The sequence below is a fragment of the Myotis yumanensis genome, unplaced genomic scaffold (genome assembly GCF_028538775.1).
Source record: "Myotis yumanensis isolate MYYU_CA2020_CCGP unplaced genomic scaffold, mMyoYum1.0.hap1 SCAF_14, whole genome shotgun sequence".
Lineage (NCBI taxonomy): Eukaryota > Metazoa > Chordata > Mammalia > Chiroptera > Vespertilionidae > Myotis > Myotis yumanensis.
The window spans coordinates 39994069-40006368 of NW_027223765.1; the positions used below are offsets into that span (position 1 = coordinate 39994069).

General features: G+C 42.6%; 1 protein-coding gene across 14 annotated transcripts in view; it reads right to left on the reverse strand.

Annotated features, from left to right (window-relative positions):
* The window catches only part of PBRM1 (polybromo 1), a 131163-nt gene extending 118891 nt beyond the window's left edge, over positions 1–12272 (reverse strand). For 7 of the 14 annotated variants that reach the window (XM_070390727.1, XM_070390719.1, XM_070390723.1 and 4 more), the window contains exons 1-4: positions 12143–12272; positions 9076–9201; positions 7268–7420; positions 5534–5631 (exon numbers count right to left, since the gene is read on the reverse strand). In XM_070390727.1, the coding sequence (XP_070246828.1) occupies positions 5534–5631; positions 7268–7420; positions 9076–9123 (299 nt within the window). In that variant the 5' untranslated portion in view covers positions 9124–9201; positions 12143–12272. Of the gene's footprint in view, positions 1–5521; positions 5632–7267; positions 7421–9075; positions 9202–12142 lie in introns of those variants that run through there. The other 7 variants (XM_070390726.1, XM_070390724.1, XM_070390718.1 and 4 more) reach the window with 4 other exon arrangements.
* Between the last annotated feature and the right edge of the window lie 28 nt (positions 12273–12300).

Below are 12300 nucleotides of genomic sequence, written 5' to 3' on the forward strand. Positions count from 1 at the left end.
AAGTGACAGAACACACTAGACTTACTGTCATTACTGGAACTAAAAAGGGAATAGCAAAAGAAAGATGCACATGCATGCCCTTTTCAAAATATATGAGTGATATAAAAACCTAAATTAACACATGTGACAGTCTTATATACTACCACTATAGCCATTTTTAAAAAAATATATTTTATTGATTTTTTTACAGAGAGGAAGGGAGGAGGAGAGTGATAGAGAGTTAGAAACATCGATGAGAGAGAAACCTCGATTAGCTGCGTCCTACACACCCCCTACTGGGGATGTGCCTGCAACCAAGGTACATGCCCTTGACCGGAATCGAATCTGGGACCCTTCAGTCCGCAGGCCAACGCTCTATCCACTGAGCCAAACCGGTTAGGGCTAGGCTTTTATTATATAGATTTCTTTAATTTCCTTCATTCTGAAACAGTTCCTCAGTCTTTCCTTGATTTTCACGATACTTTTAAAGGTTACAGGCCAGTTATTCTGTAGAGTATCCCTCAATTTGGGTTTGCCTGTTTTCCTGATAAGTAAGCTAATGTTATGCTTCTTTGGCAGGCCTGTAACAGAAATGATAGTGTATTTGTCTCACTGTATCCTATCAGGTGGCATATGATTTCAACATCCCATTATTCAGACAAGGCTACTTTCGATCACTTGATTAATGTGGTGTCTACCAGCTTCTCAACTGACCAAGTTACTCTTTTTCTCCTTGTACTTTATGGTTACACTAGAGGCCCAATGCATGAAATTGTGCACAAGGGGGGGGCGGGGTGTCCCCTCAGCCCAGCCTGCACCCTCTCCAATCCGGGACCGACTGCCAGACATCCCTCTCACAATCCGGAACCGCTGGCTCCTAACTGCTCACTTGCCTGCCTGCCTGATCACCCCTAACTGTCTCCCTCTGCCAGCCTGATCACCCCTAACCACCTCTGCCTGTGGCCTGATCGCCCCTAACTGCCCCCTCTGCCGGCCTGGTCACCCCCAACTGCCCCTCCCACCTGCCTGGTCACCCCTGACCTCCTCCACCAGCCTGGTTGCCCCCCCCCAACTGCACCTCTTGCCAGCCTGGTCGACCCCAACTATCACCCCTGCTGGCCTGGTTGCCCCCAACTGCCCCCCCGCTGGCCTTGTCACCACATGCAGCCTGCTGTTTAGTTGTTTGGCCATCCCTCACTAACACCCCCCTTCCAACCTGGTTGCCCCACGCAGCCTGCTGTTCAGTTGTTTGGCCGTCCCTCACTAACCCCCCTTCCGACCTGGTCGCCCTACGCAGCCTGCTGTTCAGTCGTTTGGCTGTCCCTCACTAACACCCCTGACGGCCTTGTCGCCCCATTCAGCCTGCTGTTCGGTCGTTACTGTGACGGAGTCCTGGACAATTTGCACATTCCTCTATTATTAGTATAGATACCCCCAGACTACATAAAAGCCCAATCCTCATCAATTTATTAATTTTTTTAAAAAATATATTTTATTGATTTTTCACAGAGAGAAAGGGAGAGAGATAGATAGTCAGAAACATCGATCAGCTGCCTCCTGCACATCCCCCACTGGGGATGTGCCCGCAACCCAGGTACATGCCCTTGACCGGAATCGAACCTGGGACCCTTCAGTCCACAGGCCGATGCTCTATCCACCGAGCCAAACCGGTTTCGGCCAATTTATTAATTTATTTATATCACTATAGATTCCTGTATTATTCAGTGGTTAAAAACATTACTATTATGATTTTGATGCTCAAACTGCTCCAGGTTTGGCTAGTTGGGAGTCCTTTCAAGATAACTTCTATTTTCTATGTCTTTTTGACATGTCCCTATTTCCCTTTGAGCACTTGCTTATTTTCTGGCACCCATAAGGTCTTACAAGTTTATCTTGTACTTTCTTTGCCCTTGAAATTTTCCCAAAAAACTATAGTTTCTTTTAATGGTAAATAGTATTGAAAAACCAAGACTGAGGTGCTAGAACTATAAACTTAAGTATCCTATATAATAAAAGGCTAATATGCAAATAGACTGAACAGTGGAACAACTGAACAGCCAGTCGCTATGACATGCGCTGACCACTAGGGGGCATGTGCGGACCATGGTGGGCGCTGGCTGTGGCAGAATGGTGAAGCAGGTGAGCAGGGGCACCAGACTAAGGCGGGGTGCCAGTCGCTGTCATAGGGGCAAGCTCTGGTGGTTACTGAAAATTTTTTGCTCCTGCGCACCGCAGTCCTGCCTGGAGCTCCCACTTGCTGCCGGTGCCAGCCCCGCTTGCACCTGCTGCCAGTGCCCGGCACCAGTCCCGATCACTTGGCGCCATCAGCGGGTGTGAGTGGCAGCTGCTGGCCCTGATCACCCCTGAGGGCTTCTCCACCTCCTCCTGCTCCTGAGGGGCGATCGGGGCAGCAGCCACCACTCGCACCCACTGACAGTGCTGGCCCTGTTCGCACCCACTGCTGACGCCGACCCCAAACGCTCTGCGCCGTCAGTGTGTGGGAGCAGCAGGAGCGGGGTTGCTGGCAGATGGGACTGGGGGCTGCGGTGGGAGTGGCCAAGCAGGGGCACAAAGGATGGGCCGAGACTTGCTCCTGTGCCTACTGCAGCCTCTCAGGCCACAGTTCCTTTAGTCTATAATAATAGAAGTGTAATATGCAAATTGACCGAACTCCAGAACAACCGTCTGGATGACCTTCCAGATGAAGCTGGGGCTGCAAGTGCTGAGGCAGCTGGAGCTGCAAGGGCTGAGCCCCTTGCACACATTTCGTGCATCGGGCCTCTACTGAGGAAATAAGAGGAGTACTCAATCTGTTATTCAGAGAAAGTATAAGAACATAAAGGTCTCTATGAGTATCCAACTAAGGCCCACCCAGGCCTAATATCAATGTGTCAGTGGTGTCAATAGCAAGGGACTTTCTCAGAGTAAGCATTAGAGCTTTGTTAACTTAATTGCTAAGACGGCTCTCTCCACCTGGGCCCGATGGGTCATAGTCCACTGCTCCCTGCCGAGGCTTGGTTTTTTAAGTACCATTTATCTCCACAGCCTCTGAGGCTTTGGAGATTATCTGTAGTCAACTGAGAACCCAATGAGGGACAGTAGTCTCTCTTTATTTGCAGTTTACTTTCCATGGTTTCAGTTACCCATGGTAAACCATGGTCCAAAAATATTAAATAAAAAATTCCAGAAGTTAATTAATAAGTTTTAAGTTACACGCTTTTCTTGCCACCCTGCTTCATCCTGCCAGGATATGCATTACCCCTTTGTTCAGAGAATCCACACTGTATCTGCTACCTGCCCGTGAGCCACTTAGTACCCAATGCAGTTATCATCAGATCCACTGTGGCTATTGCAGTGCTTGTGTTCAAGTCACCTTCATTCTATTTAAGAATGGCCCCAAAGCACAAAAGTAGTGATGCTGGCAATTTGGATATGCCAAAGAGAAGCTAACTGTAAAGTGCTTCCTTTAAGTGAAAAGATGAAAATCCTCGACTTAATAAGGAAAAGAAAAAATCATATGCTGAGGCTGTGAAGATTTACAGCAAGAATGATTCTTTTATACATGACATTGTGAAGAAGGAAAAGAAATTCATGCTAGTTTTGCTGTAACACCTCAAACTGCAAAAGTTACAGCCGCAGTTATTGTAAGTGCTTAGTTAAGATGGAAAAGGCATTAAATTTGTGGGTAGAAGACATGAACAGAAAATACGCTCCAATTGATGGCAATGTGTTGTGTCAGAAAGCATTGAGCCTATACAAAGACTTCAGCAAGGGATTCCCCTGAAACAAGTTACACCAAGCCATTTACTGCAAGTCAGGGTGGTTACACAGACTCAGGAATAGGCTTAGACTGAAAAATGGAAACACCACCAGGGAGCCTGGGTCTCCCAATGAGGCAGCAGCTGCCACATGATAAAAACTCTCAAAAAATAAGGTAGAGATGGAAACCACCGCAACATAATAAAGACCATATTTGAAAAGCCCACAGGTAACATCATACTCAAAATGGTGAGAGACTGAAAACTTTTCCTCTAAGATCAAAGACAAGACTAGGATACATCCTTGCTCTTGCCACTTCTTTTCAATATAATACTGGAAGTCCTAGTCAGAACAATTAGGCAACAAAAGGAAATAAAAGGCATCCACCAAATTGGAAAGGAAGAAGTAAAATTATCTGTTCACAGATGATAAGATCTTACACGCAGATAATTCTAAAGATTACAAACACGAAACGTTACTAATAAGCAAGTTTAGCAAAGTTGCCCTATACAAAACCTACATACAAAAAATCATTTGCATTTACATACACTAACAATAAACAATACAAGAAGAAAATTAAGAAAACAATTCTATTTATAATAGGATCAAGAAGAATAAAATATGAGGAGTAAGCCTAACCAAGTAGGTGACTTCTAAAAACCATACATTTCTGTAAGAAATTAAAGAAGGCACCAATAAGTAGAAAGATTATCTCATGTTCATGGATTGGAAAACTTAGCATTGTTAAGACATCAATACTATGCAAAGCAATCTATAAATCCAACACAATCCCTACCAAAATCTCAGCAGCATTTTTTGCAGATACAGAAAAATCAATCCTGAAATTTATATGGAGTTTCAAAGAGCCCCAAGTAGCCAAAACTACTTGAAAAAGAACAAAGTTGGAAGACTGTCAAGTTGACCCATAAATTAACCAACACAGAGGACTCACACGTTTTGATTTCGAAGCTTACTAGAAAATTACAAGTGTGGCAAACATATGGAGAAATTGGGGGGCAGGAACGGGGAGAGTAAAACAATGCAGCAATTATGGAAAACAGTATGATGATTCTTCAAAAAATTAAAAACAGAATTACTATAGATCTAGCAATCCTAATTCTGGTTATACAGTATATTCAAAATAACTGAAAACAACATCTCAAAGAGGTATTTGCACACCCATGTTCACTGCGCATTATTCACAATAGCCAAGAGGTGGAAACAACTCAAGTGCTTATAAATGGATGAATGGATAAAGAAAATGTGGTAGTATAACATTATTCAGCCTTAAAAAGAAAGGCAATACTGTCACATGCTACAACATGGATGAATCTTGAGGACACTATGCTAAGTGAAATAAGACAGTCACAAAAGCAAATACTATATGATTCCACTTATATGAGGAATCTAAAATAGTTAAAGCCATAGAAACAGAAAGTGCAATGGTAGTTGCCAGAGGCTGGGGGAAAGTGAGAAATGGACAGCTGTTTAATGGGTATAGAGTTTCAACTTTGCAATACGTAAAAGTTCTGGAGATGTTGCATGTACAATGATGTGAATATACTTAATACTCACTGAAATGTATTCTTAAAATGGGTAAGATTGTAAATTTTATGTTACGTATTTTTTTACCACAATTTAAGAAAAATTTTAAATATACTTCACTACATCTTAACAAGTAAAACAAATCCAACCTCAGTATCATTTAAACCATTACTTTCAAAAGAAAATCAATTAGCAAATACTTTAAACACTGACTCAAGACTAAATTCCTCCCACTCACCTTCCAACTCACCTTCGCTTCGGTGCCCTAATGAAGAGCTCACAGAGAAGCCTGCCCTGTTCATCCTTATAGTCCCGGATGGTATTGTAGAGTTCATGGCACACAGCAATCTACACACAGGAAAAGAGAAAAATAACAAGAAAAGTGAGCAGAAAAAGCCAGTGTAATTATATGGATTATCTTTAATAAAAACATACCCATAAAAGGCAAATAGAGAAGAAAAAGGACGAATCCCCAAATTACCAAGTTTGAAATATGCTGACAGTATCTCTCTTTATTTAAAATAATTTAACTGATAAATGTTTTGGTATCTTTCATCAGATTTATGCTATTGGTGATTTTTCTTTTCTTTTTAACTAAATCAGTTCATATCACTCTCTTGCTTGAAATCATCCAATACAGAGGCTTCTTACTACTCGGAGAATAAAATCTAAATTCCTAACACTGCCCACAGAGTATATAGGATAACTACATACCTAGCTAGGCAGACTTTGCCAGTCTTCTCCCTCTCAACCATCTGTATAATCATAATATACCAAACTCATTTCTGACCCAGCCCCTCTGCCTGGAACACTCTTCCCCAGGGCTCTGCAGAGCTAGTGCCTTCTTATCAGAGTCCCCTTGAAGGTTTGAGCCAAAATAGCCTGAATCACCCAAACTTTTCTTTCTAACACTTATCATCAGCTGATGGTATTTTACAATTCATTTGTTCACCTGTTTACATCCTGCTTCTCCATATTCGAATCTAAGCTCCATGTGAAAAAGTGGCTTGTCTTACACATAGCTGTATCCCAATCACCAGAACTGTGCTGGCACATATAAGCACAGTTATTTGAGTGACTATGCAATGGCACATACTAATATTCTTTATTATTTCTTAACTAGAGGCCCAATGCATGAAATTCGTGCAAGAGTAGGCCTTCCTTTCCCTGGCTACTGGCACCAGCTTCCCTCTGGCACCGGGACCTGGGCTTCCCTCACAGCCCCAGCTTTGTCCGGAAGGATGTCGGGAAGGATGTCCGGTCTAATTAGCATACTATGCTTTTATATTATAGATATTGAAGTATTCTATTACTGTAAGACTTCTGACTAAATAAAAATATACTTCTCATTAAAAAAAGGTTAAGAATATCAAGCTAAAGCCCTGGACGGTTTGGCTCTGTGGTTAGAGTATCCGCCCACCAACCAAAGGGTCAAGGGTTAGATTCCAAGTCTAGGGTATATACCTGGGTTGCAGGTTCAATCCTGTCCGGGCTGGGGCATGTGCAAGAAGCAACCAATGGATGTGTCTCTCTCATCTCAATGTCTCTCTCTCTCTCTCTCTCTCTCCCTCCCTCCCTCTCTTTTTAAAAAAAATATATTTTATTGATTTTTTTACAGAGAGGAAGGGAGAGGGATAGAGAGTTAGAAACATCGATGAGAGAGAAACATCAATTAGCTGCCTCCTGTACACCCCCTATTGGTGATGTGCCCACAACCAAGGTACATGCCCTTGACCAGAATCGAACCTGGGACCCTTCAGTCTGCAGGCCGATGCTCTATCCACTGAGCCAAACCGGTTAGCGCCCTCTCTCTCTTTTACTCTCTCTAAAAAAATCAATACTCAAGTGAGGATTAACGACAACAAAAAAGAATATCAAGCCAGAGAAAAAAGAAATGGAGAGGCCTTGCATTTTAATGCTTATCATTAAAAGATAGGGAATTATAGGAAAAGCAGGCAGAAACAGTGCGATCCAAGTTACTCACAGGATCTACAGTTGGAAGATTGGAAAGTCTCCTCCTTTTCCTGCTTGGGCCTGGTGTAGATACAGAATGGTGCCCGTCATCAAAATCCCCGCTGACACTACTGGAAGGGGAGGTCGCTCTTCTTCTTTTGGAACCCATGGAATCCAACTTCTTCTATAAGAAATAATTAGCTATGTTCTTATGTTTAAATTTAGACTCTGCCGCCAAGCCCTCAGCTGGCCCCTGACATCAAGCTTCTGGTTCACTCAGGAAGATTTTAACTGCGGCAAAGAAGTTTGTCTAACCAGAGGGTTTTCCATAGAAGTCCTGTACCTTGCTTGTTGCTTTAGTCCCTTCATGTACCAGAATGCTACACTTTCAATTTGGATGGGACAAATTCAGCAAAAGTGTACTCATTTGTATATCACCAATTTTGAACGACTCAAACCAATTTTGGCTCCCAAATTACTCTGGACTGGAATTTGAAAACCCACGTGCAGTGGTACAACAGTGTACTGCAGGTACTGATCCCTCAGCCCCTGGGGCAGCCCGGCAGGCCTTGGGGACAGAGGTCCCAAGGCAGTCCTCTGCAGTCACCAGCCTTATCTTTCTTCCCCAATGTGTCTTACAATTATGATCATTTCCCAGGTGGGCTATGAGATGAAAAAGAATAGGAAGTTGTGCCTGAGGCAAATAAGAAGTGCAAAAAATTAGGGGGACAGAGGACAATTAACCTTCTAGCATTTTAGATACACCCGAAAATTAACACACTGAGAATGACTTTTCTCCATTATTAAAGGACTCATAGGCAAACTCCTAGAAAACACTTAATGTGACTTGCCATACCTATGCCAAATTAGCAAAGCCTGCTTTGAAACTTTTCTGTCAATCGAGACTAACCTCCTTTTCAGTTACATGAGGTACTCTATCCCCATGAATTTTGAAATCACAGCTTTAAGTTTCAGTAGATGATCTGGAAGAACACCTCAGAGGCGAGTGTTTAGGTCCTGTTTGGCCTTTCAGAAAGGCGTAAATGTGTCCTCAGTTTCAGGCTGCTAAGTAACTAATCGTAACACAACTTTACAAATATATACATTTGACTCTCTAACACAAGAAATGTAATCACTGAAATGATCTGTTACATCTAGAGAGGAAGGGTGTATACTGGGAAGGTCTTACAATGCTTACCGGTATACAATTTAACAACAGTATCAAATATGTTGTGATTTCAAAGGTCTTTGTCTAAAGCTTAAAAAAACAAAACACAAAACACCTAATTTGTTTTACTCATCAACATTCCATTTCAGGAAACTAAGATACAACAGCTGGAAGAATGGGTTGCTAGTAGTATGGAGAGAAAAATGGGGGCTCTCCAGGGAATGAAAGCAGGAACAAAACAAACCAATAACTAAACTATCCTGGTAAGCAACTAAGAAACAAGGAGTTTCCTTTCTATTCCTCCAACAGTCCTGGTATTTAAAAAGAGCCCACCATCAAGGTGTTTCTTCCTCAAGGCTCTGTTTTGTTACACACTGCATTAGTTTGCAATTGGCTACAACTGGCTAAAAGCTCAAAGGGCTAAGCCAAAGATAGCCAAGTTTTGTTAATTTTTATTTGTTTTATAAAAGGCTGATAAACTGTCCTCAATCATTACGATGAAGAAAGGAAGGACCACTCTTTGCAAACAAATCTATGACAAGGACACAAGTGAATTTGATAAACATGAGGAGGGAATCTTTATGAAAAGGATAACAAATTTTAAGAAAGGTGGAAGGGAAAAGGCAAGGAAGGACAGAAAAGGGAAAGGTTGTAGATGATCAGTAATTTACCAGCTTTACCAGAGCACAACCAGCGCCTCGAAAAGCCAGTCTCCTCATTATGTCTGAAGGCCAAGTGAAGCCAGTGGGAGAAGGCAGGGCTTTAAAAGTGCTGACTCAGTGTTAATATATTCAAAACTGAAAGAGAACAAGACAGAGAAAGGGGAAATAAAAAAGAAGAGTCAGAAGAAGTAAAAATGGGTACGAATAGATAGAAAACATTCAAGCAGGGCTGCTAAGGAAAGATAAGAGAACTGGAGAAAATAGGCATATCAGTTTTCTTTTGCCAATGTAACTAACTGCTATAAAGGCTCAGGCATTAAAAGTACCTGACATTTCTTCCATTTTAAAACAAAAGGTTTTCATGTGCTTAAAGATGTCTCACTGAGGTTCCCCTTTACTCACATGGAATGATGGTCAATTCCAGGAATGAAGCATACCTACCCAAATGCCCCCTATGAGAGCAGAGCTCAACCAGAGAGCTAGACGGAGAGTGAACATATGTGGAAGGCTCACCTGTGACACCAAGTATTGGCAAGCTAGAATCAAGAATGGCTCATGTGAGCAAAGAGTATGGAAAACTCCTCCTCCCCTCAACATTTCTTTCCAAAGTCCTATGAGCATTGGGAAGACACCACATACAAGTTTAAAAAGGCTAAAAAAAAAAAAGAGCCTTCAATCATTTGACAGGAGGTCAAAATTACTTTTACAAATAATCCACTGACAATTAAATGATAAAAAAATATAAATCATTGGAGTCTGTTTGTATATAGTTTAGACTATTCAATATCCAGAATTCCTTGAATCATTAATTTACTTTGATACAAGAAAAGGATGCAATGTAACAATAATTTTTGAATATGTGCTTATCCAAAGGACACATTTTAAAATGTACTTTGGAAGTCTGGCAAGGAAAGTAATGTGGCCAGGTGGGTGGGAGGAGCAGACAAGAGACCCAGTTTTTCCACTTCTAAATATCTGTTTGTTGCTTGAGTCACAATCTCTTAGATCTGTTTCTTCATTTCTAAAATGAGAACAGTAAAGTGTACAGATCTCCCTTGGATTGCTGTGACAGTGAAATATCACTCTGAAATTTCAACACAACACAAATGTTGTTTCAACTCTAGAACTGCATGCTCCCTGGGCACAGAAACAGAATTTTATAGCCTTGGCTTATAGAATAATATTTGGCATAATCTGGGTGATCAATTTATGTTTTTAATAAACGTATTAAAAGAGCACTTAAGTGAAACATTTTTTAAAGTTTGTGTAATTTAAACACCCTCGGAGCATTCCTTCAGCAATTACTTTCCTATGAAGAGGAAAGTAGATTCCAAAGCTGAATTGCAAGTTTTAAAATGACATTAATTATGTTGACATGTCCTAAGGCCTGAAAACCAAACATTAATTATAGTAAAGAATACATGCCGAGGCCGGTTTGGCTCAGTGGATAGAGCGTCGGCCTGCGGACTGAGGGGTCCCGGGTTCGATTCCGGTCAAGGGCATGTGCCTGGGTTGCGGGCACATCCCCAGTGGGAGATGTGCAGGAGGCAGCTGATCGATGTTTCTCGCTCATCGATGTTTCTGACTCTCTCTCTCTCTCCCTTCCTCTCTGTAAAAAATCAATAAAATATATTTAAAAAAAAAAAAAAAAAGAATACCTTTGTAACTGGGAAAATATTTACTCAGTATAGCCAACTGGTATATTTTGAAGGTCAATAAGTTTTTAGTGCTCTCCTGTTGTAATACAAGCTTACAACAAGAATTGTGGAAAACATGATTCAAAGGGGGGAAAAAAATCACTTATAATCCTATTTCCCAGAGAAAAACCATCCTTAACATTGGCTTTCACAGCTTTCACTATTTATTCTATAGTTTTTTTTCCCCCTTAAACAAAAGCTTTAGCAAACCACATGCATTATTTTGCAGCCTGTGTTGTAACTTAGGGAAGATTCTTCCAAGTCAACATTCCTCTGCATGATGTTTGGTGGCTTGGTAATTGCCTAACATCTAGATACCCCTTTGTTTTCTAATATTGGGGATTTGGATAGAATATTAATATTTGAAGTATTGTGGACACTCACAAAGCCAAAGAATGTGGTCAAGACCCTTCCATTTCACCACACACGTTTGTTACTATTTTAATTTGAAACACTTCTTCAAAAAACACTTCCCAATCTTCATTCGAATCTAAAAATATGGGTAATCTGTTAACAAGTAATAAAGGAAAAAATATACTGCTCTCTTATATTTGTATTGAGTTCAGTTTGCTTCCGACTGGTATTTGGGAAAGAATGCACTTCTAAATGGGAGTGGGAAACACCTAAAAATCATTTTTGAGGAGACCTAGTTTAAAATAAGTTAACAAAACATTTTATTCCAACGTATGTTTCTCCGGTTATAATGTCTACATCCACTACACTGTGTATTTGTCATTTGTTTTTCAGGATTCCTCCTACATTTCTTGCCAATCTGTCTTCCCTTTCGAATAACCAGTATCTACCCTGCGAGAACAAAACTACACTTGTCTTTCCGTTAAAAAATTTTAAGAGATGAGAACATTAAAAAACAGAAATGTACAGTTTAAATCTCTCGATTCTTAAATATCTGACGTCTACTATGAATACAAGTCCCATTGAGAAAAATAATCAGTCTGAATAGTCATCTGAAAAGTGTAAAAAAAAATTACTATTAGAGTTTGTGTCGGATCCGTCAAGGAAAAAAAAAAAAAAGGCCCAACCTGCTTTCCCGACCTGTCACTGGACGGGGCACTGAGGGAACCGCTGACAGCTTCGGCGGGGACGCGACGAGCTCCCGGCCAGCCGCCGGGCGGGAAGGGGGCGCGGGAGCTTCCGGGCCCGGCGCCCTTTGTCCCGGCCGACAGGTGCCGCAGGGTGGCCAGGCCGTCCCGAAGCCCGCCGCCCGGCCCCGCCCCGCGCTCCGGGCCGGACCGGCGCGTCTCCACGGCGGGGCGGGGCGGGGCCTCCGCCGCTGCTCCCGCCCGCCCGCCCGGGCCCACACAAAGGCCCGAGAGCCGGCTGAAGAGGGGCGGCCCCGCCTGCCCCAGGCCCGGCCTTACCCAGCCGCTCCGCCGCCTGCAGCCCCGGCTGCGGTCCCCGACCGCCGCGCTCCGCCCCGTGGCCGCCACGGCTGCTGCTAGAGCTCCTTCGGCCGCGACCGCTGCCGTCGCTCCTCACCCGCCGCCCTCACCGCCCTCACCCCTCCCGGTGCTGCCGC